Here is a 19208-nt window from a genome sequence, read left to right as displayed (position 1 = left end):
TTGAGATATGCAAGCACATAAATATAGGATTTCAACAATACTCCATAGGACTTTTGCCAGTGGTTCTTGACCTTTAACCGACATCAGAATGAGCTGGAGGGCCTGTACCAATGCAGGTTGCTGTGCCCCACACCCAGAGTTTCTGATTCAGTAGTTCTGGGGTGGGACTCAAGACCCGCATTTCTAGCAGGTTCCCAGGGGATGCTAAGACTGCCGACTAGGTCAGCACTCTATTCTGACCAAGCCAAAAGGGAGTATCACATTATATCAGTACCTTCACAGCAAAGACATAGTATCCTGGAGAGATTTGTGTAATCTCGAGACATTCACTGAACTCTCTTTAAGTCCTCAAGGAACTTTCTGACCAGTTACTATAATAAAACTCAAGGAATTAAAAGTGTACCTACTATTGCAGTATAAGAGCTCCTACTAGGAGTGGTAGTTGGTTAGTTATTTTTAACGTGGTCGGACAGATGTACTGGCATACTGGAGTGAGCCTAATGGTCATGGGCATCAGTCTGTATGTCATACAGATGGAATGCGGAACATTCCATACTCCATTTAAATGCAGCCTGAGAGAGTTTCAAGCACAATGACAAGCATGAACAGATAATTCTTAAGGTGTCTACATGGATCATGCCACCGCCAGTAAGATCTTCTTCAAATATAAAAATATATGAAAAATAGGGGTTACCAAAGAAAATACCAAGATTTCCTATTAACACAGAAAGTATTATTAAGTGCCCGCAAGTACATTCAGATGGTATTCACAGCAAAGAACCCACAAGGACAATTACCAAAAATAAAGTAAAATAAATATATTAAGCTTTTATTAAGTTAGTATCATTCCTATGATGGTTAGTATATTTCAGTCACAACTGATGGTGCATGTTTCTGTAAGTTTTTATAATCAATATATGGAAAGCATGCAATGCTGAGTTCTTCTTTGGTGCATCCTTTAAGACAACACTTTTCTGAGTATCCCCTGCGCTTTCTTTGGGGATGTTTCCCCCAAAACACACTGCTTAAGGTTTTAATTTTGTTTCTGTTCATCTTCTGAAATTCTAAGATCTCATGAATATATTGATTGATATCTTGTGATGAGGACAATTCTCTTGTCTTATCTGGTGGCAAGTTGGCCCTTTTATATCTGTACTTAGGCAGTGACGACATCTCCAAACTGTTTATTGCTTCTTCCTCAGAGGCAGAAGTAGAAACTGTTGAGAGACAAGAAGAAAATCCTACCTTGTTAAAATCTTCCTTTAGCTGAAAAAATTAATAATACTAGAATACTAAAGTCTGCTAATTATTAAAAAGAATCACATTTTAAATAATAAAATGGTTTTTGAAAGCAATATATGTATTTCAACTAAAACAGCTGTAGGTAGTATTTTCCTACAAAAAAGCTTAGAAACCTTTACACATTTTTTATGCAAAAACATTTTTTATTGAGATATCAGTCTCACATATAAATTCAGTATTTTGAAGCATACAATTCAGTGGTTTTTAGTGTATTCACAAGGTTATGCAACCATCGCCACTGTCTAATTCCAGAACATTTGTATCACTCTAAAAAGAAGCCCCATACCCATTAGCAGTCACCATTTCCTTCTTCCTCCAGCCCCTGGTAATCACTAATCTACTCTTCGTTTCTAAGGATTTGCCTATTTTGGAAATGAAATCATACCACATGTGGCCATTTATGTCTGATTTCTTTCACTGAGCAAAATGTTTTCAAGGTTTATCCATGTTGCAGCATGTATCAGCATTCTATTTCTTTTATGACTGAATAGTTTTCCATTGTATGGATATACCACATTTTGTTGATCCATTTATCAGTTGATGGACATTTGGGTTGTTTCCACCTTTTGGCTATTATGAATACTGCTGCTATGAATATTCACATATAAGATTTTGTTTCAATGTATGTCTGTAATTCTCTTGGGTGTATACCTAGTAGTACAACTGCTTGATCATACAGTAAATTTAACTTTCTGAGAAATCACCGAACTGTTTTCACAGTGTCTACGCTATTTTACAGAGCTACCATTGATATACTAGGGTTCCAGTTGTTCCACACCCTCATCAACATTTGGCATTTTCCATTTTTGATTATAGCCATCCTAGTGAGATGTGAGGTGGTGCCTGCTGTTGCTTTGATTTGCATTTACCTAATGACTAATGATGTTGAGCATCTTGTCATGTGCTTATTGTATATCCTTTTTGTAGAAATGTCTATTTAAACTCTTCGCCCATTTTTAACTTGGGTTACAGTAATCTCTTCTTATCAGCAATTTCTCTTTCCCTGGTTTCAGTTACCTGTAGTCAACTGTGGTCTGGAAGCAGATGACCCTCCTTCTGACAGAGCATCAAAAGGTCAGTAGTAGCCTGATGCTACATCACAATGCCTACATCATTTACCTCGCTTCATCTCAGCACACAGGCATTTTATCATCTCGCATCATCACAAGAAGGGTAAGGACAGATAACATATTTTGAGAGAGACCACATTCACATAACTTTTATTACAGTATATTGTTTTATGTTATATTTTATTATTAAGTTCTTACTGTGCCTTATTTATAAATTAAACTTTATTGTAGGTATGTATGTATAGGAAAAAACAGCATATGTAGAGTTTGGTACTATCCTTGGTTCCGATAGCCACTGGGGGTCTTGGAGTACATCCCCTGCAGATAAAGTGGGATTGCTGTATTTGTCTTTTTATGCACATCTTATAACTAAGGGGCTAGTGGAAGCCATTTTGGTCTTTGTTGAAATACAAGGAAATGAAGAAGTGGTGATATGCTCAATGAACTGATTGCTATTATACTGCTCTTAACTCAGTATTATTGGAAAAAATCACAATCCAGAAGGTAATTATTTGGAGGCTTGTTGGATTTCCATCATTGCCCTTGCCTATCTACTATCCCTTCTAGAAGGATATATTTGCCTATAATCACTGCTGTGGAGCCAGCCCTTAGACAGTCATGTTCTGAACTACATGATTCTACCTTATAGCCACAGTTGAACAGACTGGAGATTGTTAGTACCTGACCCCAAAGAAACCAATCAACTATGGTGGCCAACAATCCATGCCATGTGAAAACATGAGTTGGCCCAATTTCCTCTCTGTGAACTTACAACCAAGAAGTAATGAGAAAAAGATTAGTGAGAACCAAAACTGAAAGGGGACTGTGAAGCTTGTCATGACAAGCTAAAGCCAAAAAGGAACATAAATACTAGAGGAGAAAAGATTCAGAGAGAGAAAAAGAGAGAAAGTGGTTTTTAAAGCTGATGCAATTCCTTAGGCTTTCCAGAGTCTTTCCAAGTCTTTTCCTACCTCTTGTTTCTATAATAACTATATCCCCTATCATTTTTTCTTAAGGTTATTTAGATAAATTATAGTTAGAGTCCTATTAGAACACCTTTTACTAACTTTATATTTATATATGTATATATGCATGTATTTATTTTTAAAATAGGCTCCACACCCAACATGGGGCTTGAACTCACTACCCTGAGATTACCAGTTGCATGCTCTACCAACTGAGCCAGCCAGGTGCCCCACTAACTTTGTATTTAAAATGCTGAAGCTGAATTGTGGAACATTTAAACTTTAGGATAGATATTAAAGATACTGAATAGTAAGTCATCTAAGACAGATAAATACGTGATTGATTAAAATGGGTCATAATTAACAGAGTACACTGAAGGGAGAAAGTAAATTAGGTTGTCTAGGCACATTGAAGGAAGAGCTTCCTGTTGGGATGTGCCAGGTTCTGTCACTCAAAGAGTAAAGAAAAAACAAGAAGAAGGAAACTCTTTCACGAGTAAAGGCAGCTAAAGACTAGTCAATGAACTACATGTCAAATTGGGGAGGGAATTTAAGGAGAAACAAGCTGTACTCACAAGAAAGCAAGAAAGGTTAACATGAGCATTCAGATAAATGGATTTGAAAAAAGAGTAACAGAGGGGACCCAAATAGTGAAAAGGTAAGAAATCAGTGAAATACAAAACCCAAACACTGTGTTTAGAAACCCAAAACGGGTTCTTTAAAAGGATTAATAGATACAACTCTAGCCAGACTAATCAAGAAAAAAGAGATGAAACAGACTACAAAAAAGAACAATAGTTGTGTTTTTTAAATAAATGAATATGAGGAATGCTTATACATTTAAAAATCAAGATGAAATGGATGAATCACGAGAAAAATATGAGATGCCTTAACTGGCACAGAAAACTTAGAAAGACAGACATGGGTGGTTTTAGAAGTAGGTTCTACCTGCTTTTCAGGAACAGTAAATTCTAATCATATACAGGTTGTTCCAGGAAAAGAGGAAAAAGGCAAAACCTGGCATCTTTTGTGAACCTAGTGTATGCTTTATTCCAAAACTGGATAAGAGCAACACGATTTAAAAAACAACAACACACGAGCCTATTTGCTTATAAATGTTTATGTGGAAGTCCTAAATGAGATATTAGTTAACTGAATCCATACACGTATTTTACAAACATATTAAGAAAGTGTTTATTCCAGGAATTCAAAGATAGGTCAATACCCTAAAAATCTATCAATGCAATTTACCAAATTACTAAGCTCCCTACTCACTCTCAGTTGGGTTTGCTCTCTACCTAAAAGAAAAGGAAAGCAATCATAAGAGACTTGCATTTGGTTCCTTCACCATTTTTTTTACTCACCTTTACAGCCTGCACCCATACATTCTGCCTTCCTACCGGTTTACACAGGTGAGCTACGCACTCTAAAGCCAGTTCCTCCATTTATGGACTGGATCTCATCTCCTCTCACCACTCCAGCAATGCTGTTCTATATCCTTCATCATCAACGCTTCATGCCTATTGAATACGCCTATAAGCACACAAAATGTTATTTCTCCCACTTAAAAAAAGCCAAAACCATGTCTCCTGGCCTTGCTTACCTTGCCAGTTACCATGGCAAAACTCCTTTATCGTGTTCTATTATTTGTTCATTCCTTTTCTCTCACTCTGCCTTAAACCCTCTCTAATCAGGCTTTTCCTGCATTGCTGCACCAAACTTCTCTTTTGAAGGTCACAAATGATCTCTCTGTTGCTAAATTCAACAGCCAATTCTCATCTGACTCACTTTCTTCACTTGGTTTCCAGGACACCACCTTCTCTCTTCTTCCCACCTATTTGTTCCTTTTCTGTCTCCTTTGCAAATATTTCCTCTTCAGCTTTTTAATCTTGATCCCCTAGGGCTCAGTCCTTGGTACTCTTTTCTATTTACACCTCTTCTCTTGGTGATCTCATCCAGTCTTATGGCTCTAAAAATCATCTATGTACCTATGATTCCTAAATTCCTATCTTCAAGTAAGATTTTTTCCAACCCCCAGATTCTTATGTCCTACTTCCTTCCTACTCACTGTCTCCACTTCAGCGTCTCAAAGTCAACATGCACCAAACTGAACTACTGATAGTCTTCTAGACCTGTTCCACGTGGGGCCTTTATTATCTCAGTTGATAGAAACCCTATGCTTCCAGGTGTTCAAAGCAAAAATTCTGGGATCATATTTCAAAAAAATTATTGGGGGGCCCCGGGGTGGCTTCGTAAGTTAAGCGTCCTAATCTTGATTTTTGGCTCAGGTCGTGATCTCATCGTTCTTGGGATCGAACGCCATGTTGGGCTCTGTTTGACAGCATGGAGTCTGCTTGGGATCCTGTCTCCTCTGTCTCTGTCCCTCCCCTGGTGTCTGTCTGTCTCTCTATCAAATACCTCACCCTGCAAAGCAGGGCTCTGCTTCTGATCCTGCCTCCCTACAACCTGTCCTCAACACAGTAGCCAGAGTGATCCCTTTAAAATGCCAATTAATGTCATTCTTCTGCTTGAAAGCCTTTACTCAGAGTAAAGCCAAAATCCTTAAGATTGGTCTAAACAATCGCCCTAGGCCTGCCCAGTACCTCTCCCTCTGCTCTAGCCACACTAGCCTTGCTGTTCCCTGCATAAACGGGGCAGAGATGTATTTACTATGCTCTTTCCTCTGCCTAAACACCCTTTCCCCAGCTGTCTGCTTGCCTGAATCTTTTACCTCCTCCTTTCTCAAACCTCACCTTTTCAGTGAGCCCTGACATGACTACACTATTTAATCCTATAACCCACCCTCCAGCTGCCCTCACTCCTGATCTCCCTTATTATCCTCCTTCACTCTTTATTTTTCTATAGCTCTTATTACCTCTGAATATTTACTCATTTATTATGTTCACTTCCTACACAAGCTCCATGAGGCCAGACATCTTTGCTTTGTTCACTTCTATATCCCAAGTGCCTGGCACTTAGCAGGTACCCAAGAAGTATTTGGTGAATTAACAAGTAAAAGAAAAATCATATTAATATGCAAAATGATGTCCCCCAAAAGGCCTTAAAAAAGTTCAGCCCTACTTTTAATGATTAAAAAAATAGCAACTCCTTTATCTTGGTGGAGATGATATAACATAAACCTATAAACATTATACCTAATGGAGATATTTAAATGCATTCCCCTTTAAAATTGGGAACAAGACAAGACATCACACTGTTACTACTACTTAACAGCACTACAGGACCTGGCCAATGCTAGAAGGAAAAAAAAAAAGACTGGTGTAAGGTTTAGAAAGGAAGTGACAAAACTATCATTTGTAATTGATAGAATCATCTATAGAAACAAACTCTTCGAACTATGAAGATAGTTCTGCATAATTACTGAATAAAGATCAACCTGTAAAAATCCTTTGCATTTTTCTAACCAAAAATCACTCACAAAAATACAATTAGCAACAAAACAAAGTATTAAGGATTATACAATACAGAAAGTCTCTCCTGAGAAAACTTTAAAATTCTAATGATAGAATATGAAAATATTCCACACTTACTTTAAAAACTTTTTTTGTGTGTTTATTTTTGAAAGAGAGAAAGAGAGACAGAGAGTGAGTGGGGGAGGGGCAGAGAAAGAGGGAGACACAGAATCCGAACCAGGCTCCAGGCTCCAGGCTGTCAGCACAGAGCCTGATGTGGGGCTTGAGCCCACAAGCCTTGAGATTATGACCTGAGCTGGAGTCAGATGCTCAACAGACTGAGCCACCCAGGCACCCCATGCTTACTTTATTTTCAAAAGATATAAATCTTCTTCAAATTAATCTATATATTCTATGCATCTCAATTAAAATTACACATGGATTTTAATTTTATTTTTTTATTATACTATGCTCACCACAAGTATAGCTACCATATAGCACCATACAATGCTGTTACGATGTCATTGACTGTATTTCCTAGGCTGTACCTTTTATTCCCATGACTTAGTCATTCCAAAACGGGGAGCTTGTATCTCCCACTCCCCTTTACTGATTTTGCCCATTCTCTCCACATCCTTTTCCTCTGGCAACCATCAGTTTCTTCTCTGCATTTATAGGTCTGATTCTATTTTTGTTTATTCATTTATTTTTGTTTATTCATTTGTTTATTCATTTATTCATTTGTGTATTCATTTTGTTTATTCATGTTCACTGGAATCATGTGGTATTTGTCTTTCTCAGTCTGACTTATCTCACTTAGCATAATACCCTCCAGATCTATCTATGTTGTCACAAATAGCAAGATCTCATCCTTTTTATGGTTACATAATATTCGTGTGTGTGTGTGGGGGGGGGTGTGTATACCACTTTTTCTTTGTCCACTCATCTATCAGTAGACACTTGGGTTGTTTCCATTTCTTGGTTATTGTAAATAATGCTACAATAAACATAAGGGCACATATAACTTTTTGAACTAGTGTTTTTTGTTTTTTTTGGGTAAATACCCATAAGTGAAATTACTGAATCATACGGTATTTCTATTTTTAATTTTGAGGAACTCCATACTGTTTTTCACAGTGGTTATACCAATTTACATTCCCACCAACAGTGCAGAAGAGTTCCTTTTTCTTCACATCCTTACCAACACGTTATTTCTTGTCTTTTTGTGTTTTTTTAAAGTTTATTTTTGAGAGAGAGAGCGGGGTGGGGCAGAGGAAGAGAGGGAGAGAGAGAATCCCAAGCAGGCTCTGTGCTGTCAGCATAGGGCCTGATGCAGGCTTGAGCCCACAAACCATGAGATCATGACCTGAGCCAAAATCAAGAGTCAGACACTCAACCAACTGAGCCACCCATGCACCCCTCTGGTCTTTCTGATTTTAGCTATTCTGATAGGTGTGAGATGACATCTCATTGTGGTTTTGATTTGCATTTCCCTGATGATTAGTGATGTTGAGCATCTTCTAATGTGTCTGTTGGCCATATGTCTTCTTTGGGAAAATATCTACTCAGGTCCTCTGGCCATTTTTAAATTGTTTATTTTTTTGGTGTTGGGTTGTCTAAGTTCTTTCTATTTTTTGACTGTCAACCCCTTATCAGATATATCATTTGCAAATATCTTCTCTCATTAAGTAGGTTGCCATTTTGTTTTGTTGATGATTTCCTTTGCTGTGCAAAAGTTTTTATTTTGGTGAAGTCCCAATAGTTTATTTTTGCTTTTGCAAAAATATTTTGCTTGCCTTAGGAGACAGATCTAGAAAAATGTTCCTCTGGCTGATATTAAAGAAATTACTGCCTGTTCTCTTCTAGGAGTTTTAAGGTTTTAGGTCTCACATTTAGGTCTTTAATCCATTTAGAATATATTTTTGTGTATGGTCCAGTTTCATTCTTTTGCAGGTAGCTGTCTAGTTTTCCCAGCACAATTTACTGAAGAGACTATCTTTTCCCCATTGTATATCTTTCTTCCTTTCTCATAGATTGACCATATAGGTATGGGTTTATTTCTGGGCTTCCTAGCTTGTTTTTATATTGATCTATGTGTCTATTTTTCTGCCATTCTGTTTTGAAACCATACTGTTTTGATTACTATAGTTTTGTAGTATATTTTGAAATCTGGAATTGTAATTCCTCCTGCTTTATTCTTCTTTCTCAAGGCTGCTTTGGCTATTTTTTTTTTTTTTTTTTGTGGTTCCATAAAAATTTTAGTGTTATTTGTTCTAGTTCTGTGAAAAATGCTGTTGATTTTTTGATAGGAATTGCACTGAATCTATAGATTGCTTTGGGTAGTATGTACATTTAAAAAATATTAATTCTTCCAATCCATAAGCATGGAATATCTCTCCATTTGTTTGTGTCATCTTCAATTTCTTTCATCAATGTTTTTATAATTTTCAGAACATAGGTCTTTCACCTCCTTGGTTTGGTTTATTACAAGATATTTTATTCCTTTTGGTGCAAAACTACATGGGGTTGTTTTCTTAATTTCTCTTTCTGCTACTTCATTATTAGTGCATAGAGACACTACCAATTCTGTGCATTAATTTTGTACCCTGCAACTTTACTGAATTTATTTATCACTTCTAATAGTTTTTTTGGTGGTGTCTTTAGAGTTTTCTATGTATGGTATCATGTCATCTGCAAATAGTGACAGTTTATCTTCTTCCTTACTAATATGGATGGCTCTTATTTCTTTTTCTTGTCTGATTTCTGTGGCTAGGACTTCCAGTGCTATTTTGAATTAAAGTGGTGAGAGTGGGCATCCATTTCTTATTCCTGATGTTAGAGGAAGGTCTCTCAGTTTTTCGCAATTGAGTCTGAAGTTAGCTCTGGATTTTTCATACATGGCCTTTACTGTGTTGAGGTATGTTCCCTCTAAATCCATATTGTTGAGAGTTTTATCATAAACGGATGTTGAATTTTGTCAAAATATTTTTCTGCATCTGTTGAGATGATCACAATTTTTATCCTTCATTTTATTCATGTATCATGTTGAATGATTTGCAAATACCGAATCATCTTTGAATTCCCAGAATAAATCTCATTTGATTGTGGTGGGTGATCCTTTTAATTATTGTTGAATATGGTTTGCTAATATTTTGTTGAGGCAGACAGATTTTTTTAATGCTTATTTATTTTTTTAGGGGTGGGGCAGAGGATCCAAAGCAGGCTCTGCGCTGACAGCAGAGAACCCCATGTGGGACTCGAACTCACAAACTGTGAGATCATAACGTGAGCTGAGACCTTATGCTTAACTGACTGAGCCACCAGGCACTCCTTGGCAGATGGATTTTTTAAAAAATTCAGTACACTTACTCTTAAATATATAGGGAAGAATAAAGGTCGAGAATTAGCTTAGTGGATCTTAAGAGGAAAAAAAAAACAACATTGGAGATGTGCCCTCCTATAAATGACATCCTACAGAGTCATATCATTAAAAACAGTATAGTAATTGTACGAGGTCAAACAAAAAGACCAATTAAATAGAATAGGAAAACTCGGGCAAACAATAAACAATAAAGGTAAGTCTAGAAGTCAATGGGAAAAAAATTATTATATAGTAGATGGTGTTCAGAAAACTAGCTGCTTTTGTAGAGCAAAATAAGACTTCTTGAAAAAACTAAGATAGTAATCCTTGCCATAACAGACACAGTGGTCTCCAGAAGAATTAAGAACCTAATGTGAAAAGTAAATCTATAAAGTTGGACACTCAACTGACTGAGCTACCCAAGCGCCCCCCAAAAAGTTTTTTTGATATCACTGCACCAAACTATCTTTCTCTATGTCAGAGTCAAATAGATCATCAGAAGATTAAAATTGTTGGTAACTGACTTGATCTAACATAGAAATGTGTCCTGCTAGTACAAGTTAAAGTTAATCAACTTTTCAAGCCACATTCAAATGCAAAAGAAATGGCATAATTATACATTCTCTATTGGAAACACATACCTCTCTACAACTTATAATTATTCACTGGAAATTAATAGGATAGATTGTCATCTTTCCTTATAGATTAATAATTTTAAAAAATTTGGCACAAATTCAAGACAGATATATAATTTTCACTCGTGGAATTTGAGAAACTTAACAGATGAACATAGGGGAAGGGAAGGAAAAATAAGATAAAAACAGAGAGGGAGGCAAATCATAAGATACTCTTAAATATAGAGAACAAACTGAGGGTTGATGGGGGTGGGGGTGGGGGTGGGTTAAATGGGTGACGGGCACTAAGGAGGGCACTTTTTGGAATGAGCACTGGGTGTCATATGTAAGAGATGAATCATTGGGTTCTACGCCTGAAGCCAGGACTATACTGTATGTTAACTAATTTGCAAATTAAAAAAATGAACTTGACGCAAATTCGTATTGATAACTTAAATCCATTTGTCATTCTCCCACACATTTTAAAACAACTGTAGCTTTATTGCCACATGACATTTCCACTTCAGAAAACTGTCCTTTACATAGTTCCCACAATAACATGTTTCCATGGACATGACAGTTCTAAAACGTTGTAAGATACATTTTTATTTCCAGGGTGCCTGGGTGGCTCAGTCATTTAAGCATCCAGCTTCAGCTCAGGTCATGATCTCAGTTTGTGGGTTGGAGCCCCGCCTCAGGCTCTGTGCTCACAGCTTGGAGCCTGGAGCCTGCTTGGGATTCTGTGTCTCCCTCGCTCTCTGCCCCACCCCCCCTTGCACTATGACTCTCTCTCAAAAATAAATAAACATTAAAAAATTTTTTAAAAAGAAGATACATTTTTATTTCCTACAAATCTTGTTCCACTGAAGCTCCCTCCTCATTGAATTACTGGCATTTATTCCTCCAGGGAAGTGTGAATAATACCTGAAACAAAGGGGTCATTAATCAGCTCTGAGTTTTAAAGTTACTCTGAAAAAATTTAATAGCCTTGGGGCACCTGGGTGGCTCAGTCAGTTGAGCATCCGACTTCCGCTCAGGTCATGATCTCGGGGTTTGTGGGTTTGAGCCCCGCGACGGGCTCTGTGCTGACAGCTCGGAACCTGGAGCCTGCTTCCAATTCTGTGTCTCTCTCTCTCTGCCCCTCCTCCGCTCACTCTCTGTCTCTCTCTCCTTCGGAAATAAATAAACATTAATATTTTTTTTAAACTTAATAGTCTTCAGAGCAGGCTTTGATGAGAAAAGGGATTCCAAAGCTCCTTTTAAATAACAAACTCAAGCTTGTTGGGGCGCCTGGGTGGCTCAGTCAGTTAAGCGTCTGACTTTGACTCAGGTCATGTCGTGAGTTCCAGCCCTGCGTCGGGCTCTTTGCTGACAGCGCAGAGCCTGGAGCCTGCTTCAGATTCTGTGTCTCCCTCTCTCTCTCTGCCCCTCCCCCATTAATTGTGTCTCTCAAAAATAAACCTTAAAAACACTTAAATAAATAAATAACCAACTCAAGCTTGGATGTCTGAACGTAAAATTTGGACTATAATATAGGTAGTGGGAACGTCAGGCATCTCTGGGAGTTTGCAAAAATGTGGACTGTCAGGGCCTCCCCCCAGCCCCTCCTGAATGAGAACCTGTGTGTTCACAGTTTTTGTTCCCCAGGTGAATCATATGCATGTTAAAGTGTGAGAATCACTGAATTAAAGTACAAGTGGAAGGCTGGGGAGAGACCCTTCTTCCATTATAAGAGCAAAATAAAGTGAGTTTACATTAGGTAGGTTTAGTGGTAGAAAATGATCAAGATTCAGTCTGATGGTTTCTGCTATGTCTTTCAAAGTTTTCATCCCCTTAGCAGCAATAGGAAGAATGGAATGAGTTCTGTTCATTCATTTATTAAATAAGAAGTTAACAAGCACCTATGATGTGGGAGGCAACTTAATTTGTTTCAGTCATCCACAGGAAGGTGTTTTTTTGGCATGATAGTCCGTTTCCTTCCTTAATTTCAGAAATCTTGCCTGTAGCAAAATTTGTCCAAATCAAATTAATTACTTTAAAGGCAATAATTTCAATGACACTGTGCTATCGACAACCTATACATAAAGTTCATTTTCTTTTAAAATGGCAAACCATGTTGGTACTAAAATGTACAACTACAGTTGGAGGAGACCAGTGAATCTGAAACAAGAATATTCTTCCTAAAGACTGTAAAAATATTAAGTATACATTCAGCATATATTAAGCACATACTATGTGCCAGGCCCTCTGCTAGGCATTTCAGATAAAAACATGCATGAAATAATCCCTATAATATGGTATGGTATACAGGACTGGCCTTATGGGGGTGAGACTCGTGCAGTCACACAGACCCAGTGCTTAGGGGAACTTTGCATTTTCCTTAATGCTCTATTGTCGCAGTCTTGAACGTCTCAAAAATTTTATCTTGCAATTGAAGTGTACTTAAGTATGGGAACTTTTAAGTGAAGTCTGACGGGACAATGGACCATGTATGTGAGCAGAGGAGATACAAAAAAAGGGGTGGGGGAAGCTTTTTATTTTAGTACCTTCAATGGCCCTTTCTTGCTTTTGAATAAGGTGCCCTGTATTTCTCTTCTGCACAGGGCTGGGCAGATTATGGGGCAGGTCCTGATGATAGATCTACTGTGTTAGGCATTGTGGTAGATGGAAAATGGAGTGAGTAGCTACGAAAGAGTCAGTGATGACCTCACAGGGAAAATGAAACCTAAGAGTTTTTGAAAGACAAAGCTGAGTTTGCCAGGTGACAAGTGTACTCCAGAAAGGGAAAGCTAGAGAAGCAGCAGCATTCTTTTTTTTTTTTTAATTTTTTTTAACATTTATTTATTTTTGAGACAGAGAGAGACAGAGCATGAACGGGGGAGGGTCAGAGAGAGAGGGAGACCCAGAATCTGAAACAGGCTCCAGGATCTGAGCGGTCAGCACAGAGCCCGACGCGGGGCTCGAACTCACGGACCGCGAGATCATGACCTGAGCCGAAGTCGGCCGCTTAACCGACTGAGCCACCCAGGCGCCCCGAGAAGCAGCAGCATTCTTACATAAATGTATAGATTTATGTGTGTATACTTATTTCCTCTAAGTTAAAAAAAAAAAAAAAAAGCTTCATTGTCTGCTGGCAATACATTGGCTTATAAAATTTTTTATTTTTCTCGGTACTAGGCACAAATTCCATTACCCGAGGAAGCTCACCGCCTGGTAGAGCAGATTTGGGGTAAAGAAATGTACAAGGGTGAACAACCACGCCTTTGGTTTATATTTTTACCTGGGTTTGTGCCTCTCGCCCAGGCTGGGAAAGTGGTTTGGGAGCTTTCCAACCGGTCGGGAATGAAGGTCTCAATCTTCTCGTTGGCCTGGGGAAACAGCTGGATCTTGGGGGTTTCCTCCTTCAAGAAGTGCCAGCTGACATTGCCACAGAGTTTTATTATTTCCTTCATGAGGTGCCTGCCGCACAGCCTCCTAGCTCTGCTGATGTCGCTCAGCTCACGGGAGAACCGAACTAACGGGAGCCCCAGCCACAGCAGACACAGGCAGAGGAGCCGCGGCATCCCGGGGCCCCAGCAGCCGGGTCCGCGGCGCGGTGTAACTGCCTCCGGGCCGCCCGGCTCCTCCCGGCACCTGCGCTCGTGCCCGCGCCCCCGCCCACCGGCGCCGCGCACGCGCACCTGGCCGGCTTCCGAGCGCGTGCGGACCTCGCGAGAACGCTGAAGCGCGAGGCGTGAGGTGCGAGGCGGCCGCCCTGCGTGGGCTCTCAGAGCCAGGTAGGTGGCGGGCCGTAGTTCTTGAAGTCCTTCATTCGTTTTTCTTGTCCTCCCCTGTAGAGAGACGCATCCGCGAGCCGTGGGGCGCCGGTTAACTGGTAAAATCAGAAAAGGCGTTGCTCCTTCTAGCGGAGTGCCTTTGCCGCCCTTTTGCCTGGTTGGTCCCGGGGCGTCGCTTCCTCAGAAACACGTTCTCTCGGCTCCCCGTCGGGGTGCACCTCGGTTTGTTCGTGCGCTTGTTTGATACCGTCTGCCCCCAAGCCCCCCAGCTGCGTGCGGGCATGTTTGCTTCCCCCTGTACCCCAGGGCCTGGCGCGGTTGGCGTCAGAGGTGTTGGCGCCCCCGGGCGCGCTGGAATGTGCGAGTGTGAGTTCCCCCGGCCCGATTCGGGTTCCGAGCGGCCCGAGGAGAACCCCGCCCGCCCCTCCGGGAGGGCAGCTGGGATGCTAATGTGCCGCCGTCGCGAGAGATTACAGAGGATTGTCTGTTGCCAAATTGTAACAAGCCTGCGACGGGGACCCCCTACGGGGTTTGCCTTCTAAGAGTAACAGTATTTTGCTAAAGTAGGAGCGGGGCGGCGGGGAAGGGCAGGCAGCGCGGTGGGTACCGGTCCTCGGTCCGTGGAGAAGATTGGATTGGATAAGTGCAGTGGCTCGGAAGGATGCAGTACCGGCCAGCAGGGGGCAGTCGGGGGCCGTGCGGGAGGAGGAGTGAGCGGCCCCTGGATGCCCGAGACCCGCGCAGACCCGCGCGCGCCGTCAGTGTAGACTCCCCGTCTCCCTCTCCTTTTTGCCGCCCGCCTCTGCGTCTTCATCTCCGTTCTCCCTTTTCCTTTCTCCCAGCGTTGCCCTGCTTCCCCTTGGCGTCAGGGGGCGCTGTTCAGTTAGCTGGGCTCGGATTTTTTTTTTTTTTTTTAAGATCTATGTGATTTGATTAGCACAATGTCATGACCTTCCTGGAAGCACAGCGAATGTCCAAACTGTAGTGGGCCGTGAGCCCTGCGAGAACGGAAGACATTCATTAGACTGAGAGGAAGGTTTAAAGCCCACAAAAAAGCCTCTCAAGCAATGTATGTCAGAACCTGGCCAATTTGGTTTATACCCCCATTCACTCACTTTGCACTCTCTGTATCCGCGCCCTGCTTTGTGTTTCTCCATATGCGATTCATTGCAGACTGGCATACTATATATATTTTATTTCTCTACTTGTTTACTGTCTGTCTCCTCCTACCAGAACGTAAGCTCCGTGCGGGCAGGGATTTCTGTTTCATTTTCTTTGATATCCTCTGCCTTGAACAGTGTCTGGCACATACTATGTTCTCAATAATACATTAATGTTAATAATTATAACTGATAATATATATAGCAAATAATAAGTGAAATGTTAATAGCATTAACACTCGTATAATATTTAGTGGATCGATTAATGAATCCTAGAGAATTGACTACTTGTTCCTTTTATACCCTATTTATTTCTTACTTTTAGAGAGAGAGAGTGCATAGGGGCTAAAGAGAGAGACAGGAGGTGAGGGACACAGGGAGAGAGAGAGAATCACAGCTGAGCGGAAATCAATAGTTGGAGGCTCAACAGACTGAGCTCCCCCCCCCCCCCGCCCCCGCACCCCTTTATACCCTGTTTCATAGTTATGTCATAATTCTGGTTCTTTACTGCACTATGGTGAAATTTTCTTTTAATTATGTACTTATCTACTAGTTGTAAGATCATTAAGAAGTAGAACCATTTTTGTCTCATATTTATTATCCAGTGCCTAGGAGAATACCTACTAAATAGACCGTTAATAAACATTTTTGGAATGAATGAACACATTCTTAACTACTAATGTTCGTTGTTGTTCTTTTACCTTTTTTAGTTTTTTTTTTCTTTTTTTTTTACTTTTTGTTATTTTATTTTATTATTATTTGTTTTAATTTACATCCAAGTTAGTTGTCATATAGTGCAACAATGATTTCAGGAGTAGATTCCTTAATGCCCCTTACCCATTTAGCCCATCCACCCTCCCACAACCCCTCCAGTAACCCTCTGTTTGTTCTCCATGTTTAAGACTCTTATGTTCTGTCCCCCTCCCTGTTTTTATATTATTTTTGCTCCCCTTCCCTTATGTTCATCTTTTCTGTGTCTTAAAGTCCTCATATGAGTGAAGTCATATATTTGTACTTCTCTGACTAATTTCACTTAGCATAATACCCTCTAGTTCCACCTACATAGTTGCAAATGGCAAATTTATTCTTTTTGATTGCCAAGTAATACTCCATTGTATATATACACCATATCTTCTTTATCCACTCATCCATTGATGGACATTTGTGCTCTTCCAATTCTTTGGCTATTGTTGATAGCCCTGCTATAAACGTCAGGGTGCATGTACCCCTTTGAAACAGCGCACCTGTATCCCTTGGATAAATACCTGACAGTGCAATTGCTGGGTCATAGAGTAGTTCTATTTTTAATTTTTTGAACCTCCATACTGTTTTCCAGAGTGGCTGCACCAGTTTGCATTCCCACCAGCAGTGCAGAAGAGATCCTCTCTCTCCACATCCTTGCCAACATCTGTTGTTGCCTGAGTTGTTAATGTTAGCCATTCTGACAGGGGTGAGGGGGTATCTCATTGTGGTTTTGATTTGTATTTCCCGATGGTGAGCAATGTTGAGCATATTTTTTTATGTGTTGGTTGGCCATCTGGATGTCTTCTTTGGAGAAGTGTCTATTCATGTCTTTTGCCCATTTCTTCACTGGATTGTTTTTTGGGTGTTGAGTTTGATAAGTTGTTTATTGATTTTGGATACTAACCCTTTATCTGATATGTCATTTGCAAATATCTTCTCCCATTCCATCGGTTGCCTTTTAGTTTTGCTGATTATTTGCTTTGCTGTACAGAAATTTTTATTTTGATGAGGTCCCAAATAGTTCATTTTTGCTTTTGTTTCCCTTGCCTCTGGAGATGTGTTGAGTAAGAAGTTGCTGCAGCCAGGATCAGTGAGGTTGTTGCCTGCTTTTTGCTCAAGGATTTTGATGGCTTTCTGTGTTACGTTTAGGTCTTTCATCCATTTTGAGCTTATTTTTGTGTATGGGGTAAGAAAGTGGTTCAGGTTCATTTTTCTGCATGTTGCTGTCCAGTTTTCCCAGCACCACTTGCTGAAGAGACTGTCTTTATTCCATTGGGTATTCTTTCCTGCTTTGTGAAAGATTGGTTGGCTCATTGTTGTTCTTATTAACAAGATCCAATGAATTTACTGAACAGAACAAATTATTAGTGAAGTGACTTATTTTGAATGAATGAGTTACAGTTATTACTAAATGAACTCCCAACTTATTCATTAGTATCCTGTCCTATTTTATGCCAGGTTATTGCCATAAAGTGGGAGCTACCTAATAAACCACATTTGAGTATGTATAAGTTTTTTTTAAAAAAAAAATACTTTTTTTTAAAGTTTATTTATTTATTTTGAGAGAGTGTGCACAAGGGGGAGAGGGAGAGAAAGAGAATGAGAGAGAGAGAGAATCCCAGGTAGGCTCTGCATTATCAACGTAGAGCCTGATGCAGGGCTTGAACTCAGGAACGGTGAGATCATGACCTGAGCCGAAACCAAGAATTGGATGCTTAACCCAGGCGACCCTTGAGTATTTATAAATGAGAATTTCATTTATGCAAGATAAAATATGGGATTATTAGGAATTATACTAGAATATTCGTTTCTCAAGTTATTTTTAGCATTTTATGTTGATACCTTAATATGGGAACTAGGATTCCCATATTTAATTCTTTCAATTTTTAGGTTTAAAATTTGTAGGATACAATTAATTATAATAATTATAAGCTTGCTTGATTATTGTTATACAGGTAATGTCTTCTTTACCTTCTGCTTTCTGTCCAGTTTATTGTGTGTCTCCTACTATAATGTTGGTCTTGTTAACACTTTATTTTTGGTGTTTACTTCAGGTATGTATTCCAGAATACATACCAATAGTATGTATTTAAAGATATGTTTTGAAAGAATGTTAATAAAGCACTTATGTGTTGAGGAATTACCATGTCAGGAATTATTATACATATTCATTTATATGTATTCTTGAATACATACAAGTAATACATATCCAAAGATGTGTTTTTGAAAGAACGGTAATAATAACATCATTATTGAGTGATTACTAAGTGCTTGTCCATTTTTACCCCATTTAATCTAAGTGCTTGTCCATGTTTTACCCCATTTAATCCTTGTAGCAATCATATCAAATAGTACTGTAACTGTCCCCATTTTATAGATGAAGGAGCTCAGACATAAAGAGATTAAGAAACTTGCCGAAGATGACAGAGCTAGCAAGGGGCAGAGGCCTGATTAGAAATAGTCTCGCTCTGGAGCCCAAACTCTTAACCTACGTTATATAACCATAATTTGTCAAAAAAATAAAAAGAATGTGGTTTGGTGATGATGGTACATGATATCATAATATCAAAGCAAATCTTTTGAGACCAAAACCTTATATGAAAGGAAACAATAGTTCGGGGGGAAAAAAAGTCACACAAAAACAAACAAAACTAAGGTAGTGGCCTCAGAATGGGTTTAAAAATTCACTCCATTGAGGGGTGACTGGGTGGCTCAGTCATTTAAGCATCTGACTTCGGCTCAGGTCATGATCTCACAGTTTGTGAGTTTGAGCCCCGCATCAGACTCTGTGTCGATAGCTCAG

The 19208-nt window shown here is 39.5% G+C and overlaps 1 protein-coding gene across 1 annotated transcript; it reads right to left on the bottom strand.

Annotated features, from left to right (window-relative positions):
• Positions 1–803: 803 nt before the first annotated feature.
• On the bottom strand, positions 804–14380 carry INSL6 (insulin like 6). The gene is made up of 2 exons (XM_042913898.1): positions 14006–14380; positions 804–1217 (listed from the first exon to the last, which is right to left on the bottom strand). Exons 1-2 carry the CDS (start codon positions 14286–14288, stop codon positions 859–861), a joined length of 642 nt encoding a protein of 213 aa, XP_042769832.1. The 5' UTR covers positions 14289–14380; the 3' UTR covers positions 804–858.
• Between the last annotated feature and the right edge of the window lie 4828 nt (positions 14381–19208).

Source organism: Panthera leo, chromosome D4, assembly GCF_018350215.1.
Source record: "Panthera leo isolate Ple1 chromosome D4, P.leo_Ple1_pat1.1, whole genome shotgun sequence".
Taxonomy (NCBI): Eukaryota; Metazoa; Chordata; class Mammalia; order Carnivora; family Felidae; genus Panthera; species Panthera leo.
The sequence above is the reverse complement of the archived record's forward strand: the minus strand, read 5'-3'. Positions and strand labels throughout refer to the sequence as shown.

Excerpts from the sequence above, each read along its gene's own strand:
- INSL6 (XM_042913898.1), bottom strand. The coding sequence starts at position 14,288 with ATGCCGCGGCTCCTCTGCCTGTGTCTGCTGTGGCTGGGGCTCCCGTTA. Across the intron at positions 1,218-14,005 it reads GGCGAGAGGCACAAACCCAG|TTTCTACTTCTGCCTCTGAG; the intron begins GTAAAAATATAA and ends GTCTCTCAACAG.